The sequence below is a fragment of the Fundulus heteroclitus genome, unplaced genomic scaffold (assembly GCF_011125445.2).
Source record: "Fundulus heteroclitus isolate FHET01 unplaced genomic scaffold, MU-UCD_Fhet_4.1 scaffold_744, whole genome shotgun sequence".
Classification (NCBI taxonomy): domain Eukaryota; kingdom Metazoa; phylum Chordata; class Actinopteri; order Cyprinodontiformes; family Fundulidae; genus Fundulus; species Fundulus heteroclitus.
This window is the reverse complement of record NW_023397191.1, coordinates 34,510-55,566: the sequence shown is the minus strand read 5'-3', so window position 1 is coordinate 55,566 and position 21,057 is coordinate 34,510. Positions and strand designations below refer to the sequence as shown.

Sequence of the window (21,057 nt, the reverse complement as noted above, 5' to 3'; positions counted from 1 at the left end):
ACATGACCCCCCTCACTCAGGAGGATCTGCAGAGAGCGTTAGGCTGCTGAATATTGCATGGTTCCCTCGAGGAGCTGAGCGATGGTCTGATGGAGGCAGGCGAAGCAAATGAGGAAAGAGGAGCATTGCCACATAGTCATACGCCCGCGTGACATCTATGCGGAGACTGAAAAAGGACTTGATTGTGTGATTTCTTCCCCCCCCGCCTTTAAAGGACAAACTTTAAACGCTCATGCGTACGACGTTGTGATTGAGAAAGGCCAAACATTTATTAGATAGATGACGTTTTCCTCTCCGTTTCATCTCTTCCAGGCTACGCCTTCCTGCTTTTCCAAGAAGAGGCTTCAGTTCAGGCCTTGATCGACGCCTGCATCGAGGAGGACGGGAAGCTCTACCTGTGCGTGTCCAGCCCCACCATCAAGGACAAACCAGTAAGCTGTGCCTTTAAGATGAGGTCGAAGGGCTGCAAACATCAGTGTTTCACAGCGGAAAAGTGGGGCCCAAAAAACGGACAATGTATCAGATTTCACAGCACTTAGCTTAATTACCAATTAAGATAACTGGTTAACTTAATTACCAATTAAGATAACTGGTTATCTTAATTACCAATTAAGCTAAGTGCTGGTTAGCTTAAATACCAATTAAACTAACTGGTTATCTTAAATACAAATTAAGCTAACTGGTTAACTTAATTATCAATTAAGCTAACTGTTTAACTTAAATACCAATTAAGCTAACTGGTTAGCTTAAATACCATTTAAGATAACTGGTTAGCTTAAATACCAATTAAGCTAACTGGGTAGCTTAAATACCATTTAAGCTAACTGGTTAACTTAATTATCAATTAAGCTAAGTGCTGGTTAGCTTAATTACCAATTAAACTAACTGGTTATCTTAAATACAAATTAAGCTAACTGGTTAACTTAATTATCAATTAAGCTAACTGTTTAACTTAAATACCAATTAAGCTAACTGGTTAGCTTAAATACCATTTAAGATAACTGGTTAGCTTAAATACCAATTAAGCTAACTGGGTAGCTTAAATAACATTTAAGCTAACTGGTTAACTTAATTATCAATTAAGCTAGGTGCTGGTTAGCTTAATTACCAATTCAGCTAAGTGCTGGTTAGCTTAATTACCAACTAAGCTAAGTGCTGGTTAGCTTAATTACCAACTAAGCTAAGTGCTGGTTAACTTAATTACCAATTAAGCTAAGTGCTGGTTAGCTTAATTACCAATTCAGCTAAGTGCTGGTTAGCTTAATTACCAACTAAGCTAAGTGCTGGTTAGCTTAATTACCAACTAAGCTAAGTGCTGGTTAGCTTAATTACTAATTAAGCTAACTGGTTAAGTGTGTTTCGTATAGCCACAGACGGTGTGAGCATTAGGAATAAGTTGCCGTCTCTCTCCCAAGCCTTATGGGTTTAAAGTAGACTTAGCGTTGATGGGTTGATGTCTGTCTGGGTTCAGAGTCGCCACGGGCAGCTAACAGGATTCACAAAGCTGCGCTTTCAAAATGGCTACAATGTTCCTTCTTGCTGTAGGACTGTTAACGAGATACCAGAAGAAAGAGCCAACCCTGGTCCTCACGTACCCCAGTCCTGCATGACTCAAAGTCATGCTTGAATCCCGGTTGCATCAGGAAGGGCATCCATCGTTAAAAACAGAAACAAAAAAAACCTGGTTGCAATCTGAATAAGCTGCTGAGACGAATGAACAATTAGCCGAAAGGACTCCCTCACAGAATAATTAATAATTAATGTTGTAGTTATTCTCCAGGAGGTACAGAGGTGAACCAAACCCAGCAACAGCCCAGTCCTTTCAGGTTATTTTAGCAGCAATGGGACTAATCAGTTTTTTATTTTATTTTAAATAAAAGCATTTAAATCAATGCTAATGCTGTGGTATCAACCTGTTCTTCCACAGGTCCAGATCCGTCCCTGGAACCTGAGCGACAGCGACTTTGTCATGGACGGCTCCCAGCCTCTGGATCCTCGCAAAACCATCTTTGTCGGCGGCGTTCCTCGGCCCCTGCGTGCAGGTTGTCCTATAATCCTATATTTATATACGTACATGTTCGTTTTCCCTGTCAAGCCCCTTAAAGCCTCCAAATGGGCTTCATAATATGAAGAGGCAACGAGTGCAGAGCCCCCAGGCTGCAGTGAAAGTTCTCCCCGTGAAAAAGCAACGTTTGTCTTGGGTTCCCAGGAGAGCGACCCAGAGCTCGTCAGGTTAGGAATTCATGAGCGAGTGGAAGATTGAGCCGTTCTCTTAGCGGGACGAACATCGCTGGCGCGTCTGCAACCAAAAAAAACTGAAATAGAAATTTATTTCTCCCCTCTTCAAAACTCAGGACCTAATAAGCAAGAATATACTTAGCTTATTTCTTATTATTAATAGAAACAATGAAGTCTTTCTGTATGTTTCTGTATGATAGGATTATTTAGCTTATTCCTTTTTTTTCCCCTATGGCCATTGTTTTTATGTACAGCACTTTGAATCGCCTTGTTACTGAAAAGTGCTAAATAAATAAACGTACCTTACCTTAATATTAGGATTAGAATTACATTGGTTTGTTTTGCCAGCCCATAACTGCCTAAACAAACGACTGATGGACAAATAAAGGAAAAAGACACCTGCGTATGGGTGGAAATGGAAATGATTTGTTTATCCCTTCATTTTCTGCTGGATTTGAAACTATTTAAGACTCCATCAAAGAGTCCGCAGCTTTTCTCCTTTGTGTTATAATCAGTGGCGGTTCTAGAGTTTATTGGGGCTGGAGTTAAAAAAAAAAAAACAATCCTCCAGAGGAGGATTGCTTCAATTGTCCAAATTAGTATCCGCATATTTATTTTAAAAATTAACCGGTCAAAAGTCAAAGCGACCCAGAAATTCGAATCAGCCTGAAAAAGCTCCAAGTTTGTCTGCAATATAATAACATGCAGGTTTTTCTTTACATTTTATTTTATACCAATTGATTAATGGATAAAATTATATATTTTTTCACTCTTTTCTACAATTTGTTCTCAAAGAACAGGTCATTCTGTGTATTTCTAGGAAAAACCCTTATGGGGGAACTACCTCTCCACCTTTAACCATATCCCTCTCTCCCCATTCATCCCATTATATGACAATCTGACATTAACAAAAAAAAAAGTGAAATGTAAACATGTTTTTGCTTCAATTGTCCAAATTCGTATCTACATATTTATTTTAAAAATTAATCGGTCAAAGGTTAAAGTGAACCGGAAATCTGAATCAGCCTGAAAAAGCCCCAAGTTTGTCTGCAATATAATAATATGCAGGTTTTTCTCTCCATTTTATTTTGTACCAATTGATTAATGGATAAAATTATATATTTTTTCACTCTTTTCTACAATTTATTCTCAAAGAACAGGTAATTCTGTGCATTTCTAGTAAAAACCCTTGTGGGGGAACCACCTCTCCACCTTTAATCATCTCCCTCTTTCCCCGATTATCCTATTATTTGACAATCTGACATTAACAAAAAAAAAAGTTAAATGTAAACATGTTTCTGCTTCAATTGTCCAAATTAGTATCCGCATATTTATTTTAAAAATTAACCGGTCAAAAGTCAAAGCGACCCGGAAATCTGAATCGGCCTGAAAAAGCTCCCAAGTTTGTCTGCACTATAATAATATGCAGGTTTTTCTTTACAATTTATTTTATACCAATTGATTAATGGATAAAATTATATATTTTTTCACTCTTTTCTACAATTTATTCCCAAATAACAGGTAATTCTGTGCATTTCTAGTAAAAACCCTTGTGGGGGAACCACCTCTCCACCTTTAACCCTCTCCCTCTCTCCCGTTCATCCCCCCAGTGGAGCTCGCCATGATCATGGACCGGCTGTACGGAGGCGTCTGCTACGCCGGCATCGACACCGACCCGGAGCTCAAGTATCCGAAGGGAGCCGGCCGTGTGGCGTTCTCCAACCAGCAGAGCTACATCGCCGCGATCAGCGCCCGCTTCGTTCAGCTGCAGCACAACGACATCGACAAAAGGGTGAGCCGCTTCAGTCTCCGACAGACCGGCGTCTGCAGCCGACTGCTCCACAGGCCCGGCTGTGTGATCACTTTGGCCTTTTAGCCGCCAGAGTCCTGACAGATGTTTCACGCCGCAGACACACAGAGACGGGTTAATTATAGTAGTTCCCCAAACGTGAATCCACCGGCTTATTTCAGCACACCGGCCGATTGCAGAGGGACAGATTGTGACCAAAGACAGACTGGTTGTCAGCCAGGAAGGCGAGTCTCTGTGGGGCCGGGCGGGGCGGGGCACCTTAGCTATCATCATATCTGTGTGTGTGTGTGTGTGTGTGTGTGTGTGGGGGGGGGGGGGGGGTGACAGGGTCTGTGTGACCGGGAACGACGCTGAACACAAATACCGCAGAGAAACAACAATCCAGGCAGCATCAAAGCGTCTGTGCAGCTACGGCTGTGTTGACGGTTTATTACACTGCAAAAAGGGAACTAAAAGTGAGTAAAAATTTCTTGAAATTACTGTACTTGTCCTTGATTTGAGCAGCTAGATAAGATGATCTGCCAATGGAATCAGATTTTTTGCACTTAAAATAGGAATAACCCATCTCCATCATCTTATTAATAGTGAATATATCTAATTATCTTATTTTAGGGGTAAAAATACTAATTTGTTTACCTGCTCAAATCTAGGACAAATACACTTATTTCAAGAACATTTTACCTACTTTTAATTGGCTTTTTGCAGTGTAGTGTTTTTATTTTCCAAAAGTCAAATCGGTTTTTCCACACTGCAAAAACGGAAATAAAAATAAGTAATTTTTCCTTAAAATGAGTGCATCTGTCCTTGATTTGAGCAGGTACATAAGATGATCTGCCAATGGAATAAGATTTTTCCACTTAAAATAGGAACAACTCATCTCCATCATTTTATTTCAAGTGCAGGATGTCTAATTATCTTATTTTAGGGGTAAAAATACTCATTCCATTGGCAGATAATATTATTTACCTGCTCAAATCTAGGACAAATACACCATTTTAAGAATATTCTACTTATTTTTAGGTCCGTTTGTGCAATACCAAAAAAGGGGTTTATGCAGACTGAACTAACGCCACAGAACAAGCTACGGTCACTGCAGACCTCAGAAAGCGGAGGACATTCTGCAGATTTACGAGTTCAGGCCAGCGGCGGCCACACGCCGGGGTTTGTTGTTGTTGTTGCTTTTTTTTTTTTCTCTCTCTCTTCTCATCTCTGTTTCCGTTGACCCAAAATGGCCGTTAGTGACGGGTGCACAGAAGCTGCTTTCCCCCCTGGGTTGGTGTCGTATCGGCAGAGGGTTTTCACTCGTATTTCTGTCTTCATTTGTGTCCCTGCGAGCCGTGGAAACTTCCTGCCGAAATAATCGTTCATTTTTAATTTTTTTTAATTTTTTGGCCCAGCCATAACGAGGTCGGCCTCCGTGATTGGGCATCTGTTGTATCTGAGACGCAGCACAACATTAGATACGTGGATTTTTATTTATTTAGTTAATTAGTTAAACAATAAATCCAACCATTTGTGTTGGACAAAAATGTTATTCGGTTATTAAGAGTTCTGGTAAAGATGTGTTTAAAGCTTAAAAATAAAAAAAAAACAAGCTTTCATTACAGCTGCGTCATTTAAAGGAAGCTTTTAGAAAGATCCAACCTGTAATTTAAGGAACATTTATTCAGTGGTGTGTGTGTGTGTGGGGGGGGGGCTTTAGCCTCCAATCCTCTCGCCAATCATGTAGGTTAATATTACAGTCATTACATCCTCCCAACCAATCACAACACAGACCCACCAAGCCCCGCCCCCTTCAAAGAGTTCAGAGAGCGAGCGTTCATTTTTAAAAACTTGCAGTTTTGGTAAAAAGTTGGTTGAGTTGAGTTTGAATTCAGTTTTTTCTATTCTTAATGTAGAAATAGGTCGCTAAAACGGCCAGGGCTGCACTGCAAAGTATATGTTTTGAATTTGTTAATAATTATCAATATCAATCAATATGATTCCTATTTTATCAATATGCTTTTTTTCTATATTGTCCATCCCTAGTGGGGAGGAATTTTATTTTAGAGCTCCACACACATCTTCCTCACTTTAACAGCATGCTCTCTTGTCTTTCCGGTTTTTGAGAGTGGCCTCAGTTTTGTCACTTTTTACTGAATAAAACTAAAAGCATCCATTGGGGAAATGTGTCCGTTATGTTTATGTTACAGGGACAAATGTAACTGAAACCCCCCCAAAAAAAGTTAGCTTTTTCCATTTCTGGGCCACAGAATGAAATGTTCTCTAGTCTTTCCCATTTTGAGGGGTTAACACGTCACGCCATTTGATGTACATCCCAGGGAAACAGGATATCGTGGATTACAAATAAACTCCTAAAATCTGCTACACTTTAAAAAAAAAATACATTTATACAAAGTTTCAGATAAATTTAAGATATGGGACTAATTTGTGCCAATAATTGTTAATCAATGCCTTTTTTGCACCGTTATCTTTGCACTATAAACATGGTTGAACATTCATCTGCACTTTTTAAAAACTGTTTTTCTCCGGCGCTGTCACATTCTTATCACTGCTGCACTCTATATCGTAATGTTATTTTATCTCAGCTGATATCTCATTACATTGTCATAAGCTGCATGCAACAAAATGTCATTTTTGTATACACAAAATGACAATAAAGTTTGTCTAAGTCTAAAGCTTTAATTGGGTCTTTTCACACATCAGTAATGGCGGACGGGTGCTGATATTGGCTTTTACGGACAGAAATCAATAAGAATAAATAATAATACATTTTATTTCAAGCACCTTTCAAAACACTCAAGGACACTGTACAGGTAAAAACAATAAGTGGTAAAAGCAACGTCGTCACAATTAAAAGAAACAACACAAACTACACACAGGACAGTAACAGAAAATCATATTGAGAAGGCGATTGATTGGTTTTGAGGTTTGATTTGAACAAGGGAAAAGACTCTGTATTGCAGATGTCAGGAGGGAGTGTGGGCGCAGACCACTGAGCTATATTATACACTGGAGTGCTAATCACCGTCTGTTAGAACGAGTCGCTTTGAATCCACCAGCCGCCATATTGGTACTCCCTATTTTCCTCCAGTAACTAGGGAATATGTGCGCTACAGCATCGAATAATGAGGATATTCTCATGTTCAGGGGGGGGCTTAAAACTTTGAAAATGTCAAATGCCATAAACTTTTATGTTATGTTCTAAAACTATCAAGTACTGAGAAAGTCATGTGCTGAAATATTTTGCATTTTATTCATTTAAATATATATGTTTAACATTTATAAATATATAAATAATATACAAAAACATATATTTACATATATGTATACATATATATACATATTTACATATACACATACTTATATATATATATATATATATATATATATATATATATATATATATATATATTTAATGTGAATAACATGTAAAATATTTCAGCACCTAATTTCCTAGTAGTTAATAGTGTTAGTACATCCACTGACTGTAAAATTACCTGTGAAACGTTTTCACACAGCCAGAAAACTGCTTGTTGTTGCAACCAAATCCTATGGGATTCTGTGAGAGTAGGGAGTAGAAAGATGGCGGCCAGTGACTTCAGTTTTTCGGCAAAATCAGCACTCCAGTGTATTATATAGCTCAGTGGCGCAAAGCGAGGGGAAAAAAAAAAAACCAGACTGAAGTCTCCGTCTCGCCCTCTGCAGGTGGAGGTGAAGCCGTACGTCCTCGACGACCAGATGTGCGACGAGTGCCAGGGGGCGCGCTGCGGCGGGAAGTTCGCCCCCTTCTTCTGTGCCAACGTCACCTGCCTGCAGTACTACTGCGAGTACTGCTGGGCCAGCATCCACTCCCGGGCCGGCCGGGAGTTTCACAAGCCGCTGGTGAAGGAGGGCGGCGACCGCCCGCGACACGTCTCCTTCCGCTGGAGCTGAGAGGGTCGCCCATCGGCACTAAACACCCACCCACCCCCCTGCAGCCCCCAAACACCCACCCACCCCCACCATGGAGAAAAAAAGAAGCAAAACGGATCGCATTCGCAGGACTTCTGTGTACACGCCACATGGATCCCCTCTGATGAAGCTCTGTGGGGAAAACTACATATAAAAAAAAACTCCATCAGCTTAAAATTTGCACTTTGGCACAAAATCTCACTGAAAACAGCCAACAGACACGCGCAGGACGGTTTGCTATGTTCCACACCTGCTACTTTCAGTTCCCGGCTCTGGCATGCCCTCACTTGAAGCAGAGCCGGGACCGTTAACACATATTTAAAAATATAGATAGATACATATATATATATATATATATTTTTTGTTTTGTTTTGTACTTATCTAGATATATATAGATAATTTAAATTTTATGCAAAAAGAAGCATGCACTTACTTTGAAACAGCTGTAGTTCCGTTGCCCCTAGTAAAAAAAAAAATAAAAGAAAAAAAGGAAGACGACTACCAAAGGCTAATTTGAATAAATGTAAACATTAAAGCAGCATAGGAGGCATAATATGTAGCAAGAACTAACAGCTATCTAGTAGTAAGGGCGCGTAGTGGAACATATATTCACCCTCAATCGTGACTCTGTAAATGTTAATACCTCACAATCAGATTAGTTGGCGTTCGATATCTAGGTCTTTATTTTTGTAATGACATAATAATTTTTTTTTTTTTTTTTTTTTTTTTGTGTTGTGTAAAATGTGGCGCTGCGGGAGCTTTGCTGCTAAGTCCGTGGTATGAGCAGATACCATAAGTACTTTATTTTTCCAGCGAGGGTGGAGAGAGAGAAGCAGCTGCCGTTTTCAGGACGACGAGTTGTCTCAGGCAACGATTCGGGGGTTGGGGGGGTGGAGGGGGGGTTGGGGGGGGTGTCAGGGTGCCACGCCCCCTAACTGCATGTCTGTTCCAGTCAAGCTGCTGCATGCAAAACGCTTCTTCAGTGTCTACTACGTTCGATTCTGCCCGTGTTTGCACAACGCATTGCGAGCGACGCTGTGCCTTGCTGAAGGATCGGGAACTGTGTCGACCCCCCCACCCCCCATCCCCCACCCCCACCCCCTTCCACCCCTGTTTGTCGCGTCACAGCGGACCTCGTTGTCTTTTACTGGGATTTTATGTGGACTGGACCAACGAAAAGTGGGTTGCAGCTCAGAGTCCATTTGAGGCTCGTCTCTACCAGCTGTTACAGTCTTGCCTTGTTGGATTTTAGGACCGGGCTTTGACTAGGCCATCCTCGTGAATAACATGCTTTGATCTACACCGCTGCATGTTTAGAGGGTTGTTGCCCTGCTAGAAGGTGCGCCTCTGCTCAGGTCTTCTGCAGCCTGGAGCAGGTTTTCCTCCAGAGTAGTCGTGCATTTAGCTCCATGCGTCTTACCGTCTTACCGTCGACTCAGAGGAGGTACCCTGTCCCTGCTGAAGAAAAGCAACCCCCCCCCTCCCCACAGGATGCTGCTGCCTCCACCATGCTTCATGGTGTGTTCAGCATCAGCATTTGTCCACCAAGAACCTTTAGAAGCGAGCACGTCTTTTTGCCCGTCCTCTGCAAATGGCGTGTTTGTTAGAGTGCAGGACTAATTGTCGTCCTGTCAGCAGATTTTACCACCTGAGCTGCGGGTCTCTGCAGCTCCTCCAGAGCTACCACAGGCCTCTCGGATTAATGCTGCTCACCGTAAGGCGGCGCAGACGTACTTTGTGTTGGTCCGCCACATAAAATCCCAAGACAATTATAGCCAGTGGTCGTAACGTGAGAAAACGTGGAAGGACAAACAAAACAAAAAAAAAAAGTTAGAGCGGTGTGAATACTTTTTGCAAGGCACCGCGCGCTTAAACTGGACAGAAACCGGGAACCACGGCGACGTCACGGCGCCGGTCGGGTCGGCGTCGGTTTTAGGTAATCCTAACGATCGCAGACGAAGTGTAGGACTACAATCAAAAAGCCGTCTAGTAGGTGAAGTACTTTATTTTTGCGGTGATTCTTGATTTATAATTGTGCAATTTTGTTTTTAATACTGTATGTAGTTAGATCTGAGTATGACTAGAACTGTGATTCGCTTTAACTGTCGTCAGCGTCCGACATAGAAGTCCTGTGAAACTTCAGAAACTAGTATATGCACACGTATATACATCTATATATTCATATATATATATGTATATGTTCTCCTGTACACACAGACACACACACACGTCTGCGCCTCTGGATGCACACGGCAACACACGCCTGGGACGGCGGCTTTTCAGACCCACAGTCTGACACGAAGGGCGACGAAAGGCGGGCTTAAAAACGGAGGACTGAAAAAACTCGTTTACCGTCCCGGGACGCAACCAAAGAGCTCGCTCGTTTGTCTTTTTGGTGCGTGTGTAAAAGAAGAGGGAGAAAAAAAGGAGTAATGAAACCATGAAGCTACTGCAGATCTGAGATTGATAAACTGAGCCCTTACACGTGCTGAGGGGAGGGAGGGGGAGGGGCAGAGTTGACGCAATCGCCAGATTTTTGTTTTCTTTTTAGTTTTTGTTTTTTTGTCTCCTGCAACGCTTGAAGTACCGGACCTGCTAAATAAATGAATTATAAAAAAAAAAAAAAGAGGTGGGCATGGGTTCTATCAAAAGGTGCGTATTTAAAGCTGAAGGAGGTGTGGGTGGTGGTCAGACGCGTTTTGAACTGTTTTCAGTCGTAAACTGTTGCTTCTCCTGCTTATTTTCTACTTTTTTTTTTTTTTTTAAGAAAAGCTAATTTGACCCTAGCAGAGGAGATATTATTCCTAACGAGTTAACGAGCATCTCTATGAAAGTGAATTCTGGGTATTTATATATATATATTTAATTTTTTTTCAGACATTTCTTCATCCTTTTTACCCAGACAGATTTCCTTTTTGTTCCTTCTCGGTTTTTGTCGTGCACTACGCTTTTTATTTTTATTTTTTATTTTTCTATATCCGAACAGTTTGCAACAGTCAGCGGTTGTTGTTGTTGTTTTTTTTTGTTAGAGAGCAGGAAAAGACTGACGAAAATCTTTTGCAATACCTCAATTTTGAAATATATTAGGAGAGAAACAGATATTTTCTAAGTTTATTCAGATGGACAAATATATATTAATTTAATTCTTCGAGAGATGATCTAACAGATATTTTTTTTTTATGCTTTTGCTTTTATTTTAGGATTTTTTTTTTTTTAAAAGAGAGTAACTGAAGGAGCCAAAGCTTTATAACTAATATAATGATGTTCCTAGATAGTTTATGGTCTACTTTACTGGACTGGAAGCAGGTTTTAATTGGTGGAAGCGTCGGCGAGAGGCGAGCTCCTACACGGACATCAAATATCAGGTGCTCGGAGAGAAATTAAAAACAGATTTCCCACATTTTTTATATTTATAAATCAGTCATCTACTATGCTGACCAGAGTTGTGAAAGAGATCTTCTGTTTGTTATTTTTTTAAAAGAGAAGTTTTTTATGTTTCCTAAAAAGTACGTGCTCCCGTTTTTGTTTTATATATATAAAAAAAATACATAAATGAAAGAAAAAAGAAGAAAAAAAAAAGAAGTAGTAACATAACATTGATTTGTTAGTCTGATGTAGTTGGGAGGGGGGGTTAAAAATAAAACAAAAAGACTTCTGAAAGTCACTGGATATATATATAGAAAAAGAAAAGAATGTTATTTTTAACACTAAACAGACACAAGTGTCTTCACCTGTAACTTGATTGAAAGCCCCCGAGGTGCATCAATTGACCGGTGGCCTTCTGCTCACGCAAGACTTGAATTAGTCCCCCGGCTCCCCTTCCTCCTTTTCTAAGGCTAGCAACCTTGATTCTTTGTCGTAAAGATGTGCAATACTCTGTTTGTACCGTTTGTAGAAAAGAAGAAAAAGTAAAAAAAAAAAAAAAAAAACAAGAGGCATAAATCTTATTGCGAAATTATTTTCATTGCAAGCATTGTGATCCACTAAAATCATTTTTCTACTGTGTCTTTGCCTACTCTACCTGCTAGTACCTTCCAGTAGTAATGTAGCCTTTGTACTGAGAAATTTTCATTTTTACATTTTTTTTAGTTTGTTTTTTTTTGCAAAAAAAGGAATTCAAAACATATTTACATTTTTTTTAATATATATTTCTATTTTTTTTTCTTCACCGACTTGTTTCTCAACCATTTAGTGGAGAGATTTTCATACCTGGTCAATGTCAATTTATTATATTGTATTTTTACTTTGGATAAATTAATTTTGTGATGCTAATTCTTAATTTCTTTTTCATTCGTACACTTATTTTATTTTTATTTTTTTTGGAAGCTGAAAAAAAACAACCCTTTGTATTCTTGTTACTAAACCGTCTTGTTTATTGAAATGCTGAGCTTTATGTGTTAACTTGCTGATGTTGCTTACATTAGTGTGAAAATGATCTACAGAAGTAAAAAAAAAAAACTACTCATTAAGAAGGAGATTGGTGGTTGGTGATGTATCAGTGGTTCATAATGTAAACAGATGAATGGGCAATAAAGGAAAACTGGCAGAAAGGAGCCGGCTTGTTGTGACGTAATTCGGGAGAACGACACCGACTGTTTACTACGGTATAGTAAAAACAAAATGCTTTTATCACCAATGTCCCTCAAAAAAAAAAAAATGCTGGAAATTTCTTGTAAAAAGCGAAGCCAATGCTCAGCACAGTCTGATTTTATGCTAGAATAAATGTGACTTTATAAACTAGAACATTTGTTACTTTTGAAGTGCAGAGAAAACGTGCTCGCCTTTCACACGTTCCGACTGGTTTAGGCTTTCCTGCGCATTTTAAATGTTTCAGGTCATCAAATTAATTTTGATATCACACAAGGATAACCTGGAGTAAGACAAAATTAAGTTTTTCCATCATGATTTAATTCACTGAGGTCATGCCACAGCATCTCGGTTGGTTCTGACTTTGACTAGGCCACTGCCTTTGTTTTTGGCCATCTAGAGGCAGAGCTGAACGGCCTCGTTTCAGAAAGCTGGGTTAGTGGATATCCAGAGTCAATTCTGGGGTAAATTATTTTCTGTTTCAGGAACGTCAGAAGCCTTTACCCCGAGTGAAATTATGACAATTTACTCTGAAGCGACCCTACTACCGTGCCGGGTTGTTTGGGCAAACTCTGAGTTTTTCCTACTGTTTTAGCTGAGATCTGTACAAAGACAAGTCCAGAAAAAGTGTTTCCTTTTCTGGAGGATCCTGTATGCTGGAGAGCAAATACTCCACAGAAACCTGTCAGGAGAGGCTGATCAGACCACGATTAAATGTCTGATCATTTCTGGATTCATATAGTTTCAAGCGTTACTGTTTTTCGCCGCTGTCATTGATTAATCTCAATATTCTCAGCCGACACACTGCTTCTATAACGAGGGCACTGAACAATTTCTTTGAGCTGCTCTTTGTTTTTATGCCAACAGCAGCCTTTTAATAACATAGATGCAGAAAATCTTTCAGAGGCAGCTGTATGTGCTGTCAGGAATGTTACTGTTGCTCTCAGTTATAGTAAAGATTAATATTGTTCCATAGTCATAGACCCAGATTATTACAAGAACTACACAGAATGAAAACAATAGTTTATTCTGTATCAAATTTTCAGATTTCCAGCTCAAATGGTCCATTCGTATATTTCTTCCTCCAACACAGTCATGGCTACAGCACATTTCTTCACTTAAATAACGCCACCTTTACTTCAACATAAAATATAAATATAGCCTATATGATTAATATAAAGTAAGGTTGGCACAAATTATACACCTACAAGACAATCTGTCAAGTCATCTTTTAGAAGGATGGGTGAAACCAAATTCTGACAGAAAGATGAACATATCAGTTATTTCAATAACTCATCCCATCATTGAATGGAAATGTTGATTATAGTCAATTAGTGCTTTAGTTAGTTAAGGTTAATCATAACTTATAATTTACCTGATTAAGCTGTATTTTCATACTCCATCTTGATTGGCTGCCACGTCTTTTTAATGCCCTGTCAGGTTGCACCTATAGACACGTAATCAATGCTTTTTTTTTTGGGGGGGGGGGGGTGTTGAATGAGTGCAGCTTTAATTCTCCATCAAATAACACTCACACAATGACCTTTTCTGCAGCAACAGCATTGTTTATTTTTGTTAGTTATGGTCTAATATTCCCCAAACGCCTTCAAAGATTTTTAATTCCCCTCATGGGAAACACGCACTTCCAGCCTTCTTATGTCCTCCAGAATTCAGTTTTCATCCTTTAAGGCAAGTCGTCCAGGTTTTGTGGCATCGCACGGCTCAGATCGATCGACGAGCTGCACAGTGGAGCCGGTGGTAGCACTGCTGCCTTGCAGCTAGGATTTGAACCCAGGACCTGTCTGTATGGCACGCTCCTACTTCTCTGTATGTAAAAGAGGCTTTATCTAATATGTGAAACGTTACATTTTCTTACCGATTCACGCCTTTTCTACCTTTCATATAAAAAGGCTCAGGCTAAATGTTTAAGACCTTTAATGTTTTATAGTTTGCCTCCTAAAACAGAATTTAAGTAAAAAAAAATATTGAAGTGCAACTCATCTTTTACTGGATTGCCTCAGTTTTTAGGCCTAATGGTAACTTTGCTTTCCTAAGATGGTTTTAAAAAGGACATTTTATGACTGTCGAGCTTTTTAACCACACCATGTACTGTATTCATCTGCTTTATTTCCACTGTATTTTTCTTAATTTTTTTAGATACACTGTACATATGTGGACACACTGTATATACACCTTATGTACCTCTCCTTCTTTTGGCACCTTCTTTTTGTTTATTAAGCTGATATATGACAAGGAAATTTCTCCAATGTGAGATCAATAAAGCCCTATCTTATCTTATCTTTGATGCAAAACGACTGCCCTTACTTTAAAATCACTTCAATTCTGGCGAGCAGTATGTCAAGAAATTAGCTCCGCTATAGGAAAAACACTTCTCCCTACCCCAGTCATGTGTCTCCTTGGATTCATACCCAGTCAGTTGGATACTCATAAAGAAATTGTGCAATTTCTATTGATATTGGCCAGAAAATCAATAATGCTTAAATGGTTGGATCTGATGCCCCTTCGATCCAGCTATGGAAAAATTTGCTTTCTGAAGTTATTGTACTAGAAAGATTGAGATATTGTAAGAATGGGAAATCTTATGCTTTTTAAAAAAAAAAGATGGGAACATATTATTGAATACATCATTCAGATTCACATTACTAGTTTTTCCTCTTTGAAATTTTGAAGTGTATATATAAATTGGCTAGGTTTCTCATATGATGCTGTAATCTATGTACATGCTTCCAATTTTTGATTTTGTCTTGTTTTCTGTATCAGTGCTGTATAAGTTTTGCCCTGTTACTGTTCTTTCCTTTTCTGTTTTTTTTTTGTGTATATATGTTCAAAAAATACCAAATAAACATAACTCATTTAAAAAAAAAAAAAAAAAAAACACTTCAAAAATTGCTAATCATCTATTTTCCTGACCATAAACATGTCTGTGGTGGTTTGACACGTGAATTTCTCCACTGTGAGATCAATGAAGTCTAACTTATCTCATCTTTGACCAGAGTACGACGCAGCCACCTACTGGCCGCTGCTGCAACAACAACAACAACAACAAGGCGACATCCCAAGGTATGCAGAATTTATTACAATTCCACCTTCATAAACAAAAAAGCAGCAGTTAGACAAATATGTACAAGTCTACAGGTCCTTTTAAAATACTTGGGCCAGGTTCCCGGTGCCGGTCCCGGCTCGCCGCGCCGTCCTGGTAGCGACGGCATCCTATGGCTTCTCGTCAGTCACCTGGGTTCCCTTTGTGATACAAACCGGGCCGTGGCAGCAGGAGGAGGAGGAGGAGGAGGAAGAGGCTGAGTTTAAGACTTTGTGAGGCGGAGGAGAGGCAGGAGCGGCTAACACTGCGTTTACTCTGGAAAAGGTGAGGTGTGCAGGAGGCGGGGCTGGACAGGCAGCACCTGCCGCTGCTATAAATTAGAGCTGGGGTTATAATACACGTGTGCTTGAAAGGCGCCGCCACCGTTGACCTAATTCGACAGCGGTGAGGGGAACAGCTCCTCCTCCGGACCTTTTCAGAGTAAGAGCGACAAAAACGTCCGGGTTTGGCTGTGTTTAACTGGTTACAGCGAGACTTTTCCTGTAACCGTGACGACGTCTCTGCGCGGCCAGGTCCCGCTTGGCCGGCGCAGGTGACGGCGGCGCTAGTGCAGCGAGTTCATGAAGCTGTCCAGGTTGTACTCCGAGTCGTACTGCTGCTGGTCCCACAGCTCCCCCAGCCCGTCCAGCACCGACTTTATGGACGCCTTCCCCGAGGAGGAGGACGACTGCTCGCCTCGGTCGCCCTTATCGTCCTGAAAACACGCAGAAACAGCCAGGCTCAGCTCCACGGCTCCGTCACAGTCAGAGAAACGACACACACAAACCAGCCCAGCTCGACATACACAGCACCTCAGATACAAAGCCAGACTGGATTTCTTAAAGTAAATATATTTTTAAAAGTAGAAGTAAAGGCTGAATGGATCCAAATAAACAGGATATCAATCTGGTGTCCATCAGAGACGGTCTGATGCTAGCTGGGCTGGGAGATAAGTGCAGATTAAAAAAAAACAGATTTACTGCAGTACAAGTGGTTATTTAGGACACAGCAGTAAAACTCCATCATTTTGACAGCAATACTCCTGATGACTAACATGTGGAAAAGAAAACGGGAGCATTTCATGATTTCATGTGGCCGTGTGAAGAGCTTCTCATTTCTTTGGAAACAAATGACTACCTTAGAATCTTAGATTTAATTGAATGTAATATTCCCATTGATGATAACTTGTGTTTACTTCATATATATCCTACTGGCTTTAAAAGTGATGCAATTTTTTTTAATTTATTTTAGCCTGACACAAGCAGAATGTGTAATTGCTTTAAAATGAAGGACACAGAGACCTGGGGTGAAACAGATAGTAATAATAATAATAATAATAATAATAATAATAATAATAATAATAATAATAATAATAATAATAATAATAATAATATAGTAATTACAGTGGATGGATCTGATGTTTAGTAACAAAACTGACTTATATGTCCAAAGGAAAACTGGAGGACTTCAAAGATAAATAGCTGCCCTTTTTACGCCTTATAAAAACAGACTTGTTAATAGAGCATATGGTGGGTTTTAGGGGGGTGACCTGAGTTGTGTATGTAAAAAAAAAAAAAGAAAAAAAAAGTCAATAAATATATTTGTGAAAAAAAAAGAAAAAAAAAAGAGAAGACTAAATTGTTTATACTGAGATGGTCAGTGTGTTATAATTACACTTTGTTGTGTTCCAGAAGGTTATTTTCCAGCTGTTTCTCATGTTTATCTACAGGCGTTTGTGAGTAAATGTCCCTGTGAGACATTTGGAATTAAAGCCTTGATTCAGGGATGCCTTTTTATAATTTATAAAAAATAAAAAAACAAATAAAATAAAAACATATATCTGCATTCAGCCTAAAAATCTGGGGATATTATTGTTGGTCCACATCGCCTGCAGAGATGTGAGCTGCACTCTTTTCCTCACCCAACCCAGACGCTTCGACCAGCTCCGCCATAGAGACGACTCAGCAGAAAAACCTCCACGTCATGCTTTAACCTGCTTTTCATGTTGAAGTCCTGGCTTTTATTCTGAAAGTCTTACCAGTAGGGGAGGTAAAATCCAGCTTGGTTAAAAAGAAAGAAGGGAACGTACGGATTAATAAATCCATATTAAGCTCCTGGCTGGCAGTGGCCACACCGCATGTTAGTTTATTACATTTAGATCTTATTTTTATGCGCAAAAGGTCGTTTTATTGTGAAAAAAAAAAAAAAAACAGCACAGCCGGCTGCACGCACACTGCAAAAAGGGAAGTGAAAGTAAGTCAAATTTTCTTGAAATTAAAGTATTTTTCCTTGATTTAAGCAGGTAAATACGACTATTTGCCAATGGAATAAGATTTTTGCACTTAAAATAGGAACAATTCATCTCCATCATCTTATTTCAAGGGCAGGATGTCTAATTATCTTATTGTAGGGGTAAAAATACTCTTCCATTGGCAAATAGTCTTATTTACCTGCTCAAATCAAGGACAAATACATTAATTTAAAAAAATTTGACTTACTTTTACGTCCCTTTTTGTAGTGCAACACTATTCTTGTTAAACTTGGCAGTTTCATATAAGTTATCTCTTAAATAAATAAATAAATCAGGTTAATGGGACTCGCATGTGTGTAAATTTTCAAGCAAAACAGTAGCTTCATACTTTTTCTTTACTTTTCTTTGTAATTGTATGGGGGGAATATTTTCTAAATGTGTTTTATGAGCCATGGGCGTCATTCAGGGCGCCGTGGAGCGACCAGCGGTGCTCACCGTGTCCAGCGTGAAGAGGTTGAGCAGCTGGTCGGTGCCCATGCTCTGCAGGCTGGTGTTCTCCTGGTTGATGATGGTGTTGGCGATGCTCATCTTGAACTTCTGCAGCCCCATTATCTTCTCCTCCAGCGTGCCCCGCGTGATCAGCCTGTAGACGTTCACCACCCGTTTCTGCACAAAGCGGACGGCGCGCAGCGGGTTAGCGTCGGGATGTGGAGCGGACGTACGGCAGCGGAGGCAGAGAGCGGCCGGCAGCAGTACCTGTCCTATCCTGTGAGCTCGGTCCATGGCCTGCAGGTCCCTCATGGGGTTCCAGTCGTGCTCCACGAACACCACCGTGTCCGCCCCCGTCAGGTTCAAGCCCAGACCCCCCACGTGGGTGGTCAGCAGCAGCACGTCGATGGACGGATCATTGTTGAACCTGAGGGACGCAAATACACTAGTGCTGTCAAACGATTAAATGTTTTAAATCGCGATTAATCGCACAATGTCAATAGTTAACTCGAGATTAATCGCAAATTAATCGCATATTTTATCCTTTTATTTCTGAAAGTGTAATAGCCTGTTTGGGCATTTTAATATGCAATTTTGCAATAAATGACACTAATAAAATACATGCTTGTACAAAAAATATTTTTATTTTGTTATTTTCAAGCACTTTTCAGAATTGGAATGAAAACATCCTGGTGCCAAATGTTAAACTCTGGACTATGATGGCTAAATGACTAATCATGACGCCCTGATGTTTACACCATGTGTAAACAAATGTGTAAATAAATACCTGTTTTCATGCTGATATATTTTTTATTATGCATTAACATATAAATTAATAAAAATTGTACATTTCAATAAAGTCATAAGTTCTGTTCATTTTTTCACTCTCTCTCACAGACATCCAATTCTGAGCTTTCACACCAACAACAATAATTTTGCTTGCTGTTTATATCCATATTCATAGTTTAAGCCTGGAAAAAAGTTTTAAATCTCCAGGTCATTCCAGTCTTACACTAAGTACCCTGAAAGAGACTATTTAGCAACTGTTTAGAAACTCCAGGTCCTTCGTTTGGCAACGTGATTCAGCCTTAGTTTGTCAAATACAGAGAAAACTAATTAATAAGCATTAAAGTACGGTTTATGGGTTGGGTTTCTGCAATGTTATTATCAACGTGTAAAAGCTCATCTTCAGAACCAATGTCTGATAAAATGGTGATCTGCACCAAGTAATCTACTTTCAGCAGTTATCACCAGTTATTACACCGTAAACTGCAGAAAATACGTGCAGAGTTGCTCTCTCTGCCTTTACTACCGTCAGCTCCTATGGCGGAGGGATATTTCAGCTGGATACAAAGTGTGGGCAGTGCAGGCAGGTCTCTTAATAACCGCTGTTTCGTCACTTATTTAAGAGCCCAAATAAGCGATTTCACTTTCAGAAACGTGGCCCAAAAAAAAACGCAACCCGTGACTCATGAAATTTAGAAGCGCTTTTAGAAAAAAGAAGCCCAAAGTCGCATGTGTCCGAGGGTAAAAGAAACTTTGCGCGGGTGTGTTTTGCTACAGTTTTCTAGCACTCTTGAAACTACGGAAAGCGCCGAGGGTAAAAGAAACACAGTCCGGAGAGCGCGGCGGGGGAAAAAACATAAGGGAACAGTGTGTGTGTTTTGACGTGCGATTAACGGCGACAAAAAAATTGTCGCCGTTAAAATGGGTTTACGTTAACGCTGTTATTAACGCGTTTAACTGACAGCACTAGAATACACAAATAAAAACATCAGCCTTTCTGTGCGACTGAGCTGATGGCGGACTGTACCTGGAGACGATGGCGTGGCGCTGGCCGGCCGGCACGCTGCCGTCCAGCCTCAGGTAGGTGACGGTGGGCAGCTTGGGTTTCAGCAGGTCGTGCTCCACGATGTCCAGCATGCTCTTCAGCTGGCAGAAGATGAGCACGCGGTGCTGGGCCACCACCGCCTCCGTCCCGCCCTCCGACCCGCCGCCGCCGCCGAGGCCGCAATCCAGCAAGAGCTGTGGAGCGAGAACACGTCAGAACCCCTTCCAAAAAAAAAATAAATAAAAATTAAAACAACGGATGAAGATGTCGCCCCGGGGGGACGTTACCTGTTTGAGAGCGGAGAGTTTGGGCGCGTGCTGGATGTCGCGCAGGTTGGAGTTCTGGCACGCCAGCTGCTCCGTGATGCGCTTGTATTCAGGATGCTGAGGAGTCAGGACCAGGTTTGGGTGGTTGCAGAGTTTACGCAGGTACTGCAGCGCCTGGAGGAGGAGGACAGACACTCCCGTCACCACAGAGGACAACACACACCCTGAACTAACCCAGAGGCTCACAGACTGCAGACTAAAGCTGGTTTTTATCATAAATTGAAATTATATAATGCATCATCTCTGGCCAGATCCTCATAGATTCTATGAGGATCTGGCCACGCTCTCCTCGCTCAGATCAACCTTAAACTGGCTCACAATACCTTTTTTTTTTATACTTTTTTTTTATTGAGCATCAGTGATGCATTATATAATTTCAATTACAAGAGACATGAAACTCGTATATATATTTTTACCCCCCCATCCCAAGAACATTTGACACCAATCCAGCAACAGTAGATAATTGAAGGT

The 21,057-nt window shown here is 40.3% G+C and overlaps 2 protein-coding genes across 2 annotated transcripts in view; one reads left to right on the top strand and one right to left on the bottom strand.

Moving 5' to 3' along the window:
• Positions 1 to 272: 272 nt before the first annotated feature.
• On the top strand, positions 273 to 8,471 carry LOC118561861 (cytoplasmic polyadenylation element-binding protein 2). Its single transcript, XM_036134126.1, has 4 exons — positions 273 to 431; positions 1,928 to 2,042; positions 3,849 to 4,030; positions 7,757 to 8,471. The coding sequence occupies exons 2-4, from the start codon at positions 1,970 to 1,972 to the stop codon at positions 7,982 to 7,984; spliced, it is 483 nt and encodes a 160-aa protein (XP_035990019.1). The 5' UTR covers positions 273 to 431; positions 1,928 to 1,969; the 3' UTR covers positions 7,985 to 8,471.
• Positions 8,472 to 15,663: 7,192 nt separating this feature from the next.
• The window catches only part of LOC105926144 (BTAF1 RNA polymerase II, B-TFIID transcription factor-associated), a gene marked incomplete at its 5' end in the record, with an annotated part of 38,344 nt that continues 32,950 nt past the window's right edge, over positions 15,664 to 21,057 (bottom strand). Inside the window, 5 exon segments of the mRNA XM_036134125.1 lie at positions 15,664 to 16,404; positions 18,436 to 18,606; positions 18,697 to 18,856; positions 20,243 to 20,454; positions 20,548 to 20,700. Of these exon segments, the coding sequence (XP_035990018.1) occupies positions 16,255 to 16,404; positions 18,436 to 18,606; positions 18,697 to 18,856; positions 20,243 to 20,454; positions 20,548 to 20,700 (846 nt within the window).

Excerpts from the sequence above, each read along its gene's own strand:
- LOC118561861 (XM_036134126.1), top strand. The coding sequence starts at position 1,970 with ATGGACGGCTCCCAGCCTCTGGATCCTCGCAAAACCATCTTTGTCGGC. Across the intron at positions 2,043-3,848 it reads TCCTCGGCCCCTGCGTGCAG|TGGAGCTCGCCATGATCATG; the intron begins GTTGTCCTATAA and ends TCATCCCCCCAG. Across the intron at positions 4,031-7,756 it reads ACAACGACATCGACAAAAGG|GTGGAGGTGAAGCCGTACGT; the intron begins GTGAGCCGCTTC and ends CGCCCTCTGCAG.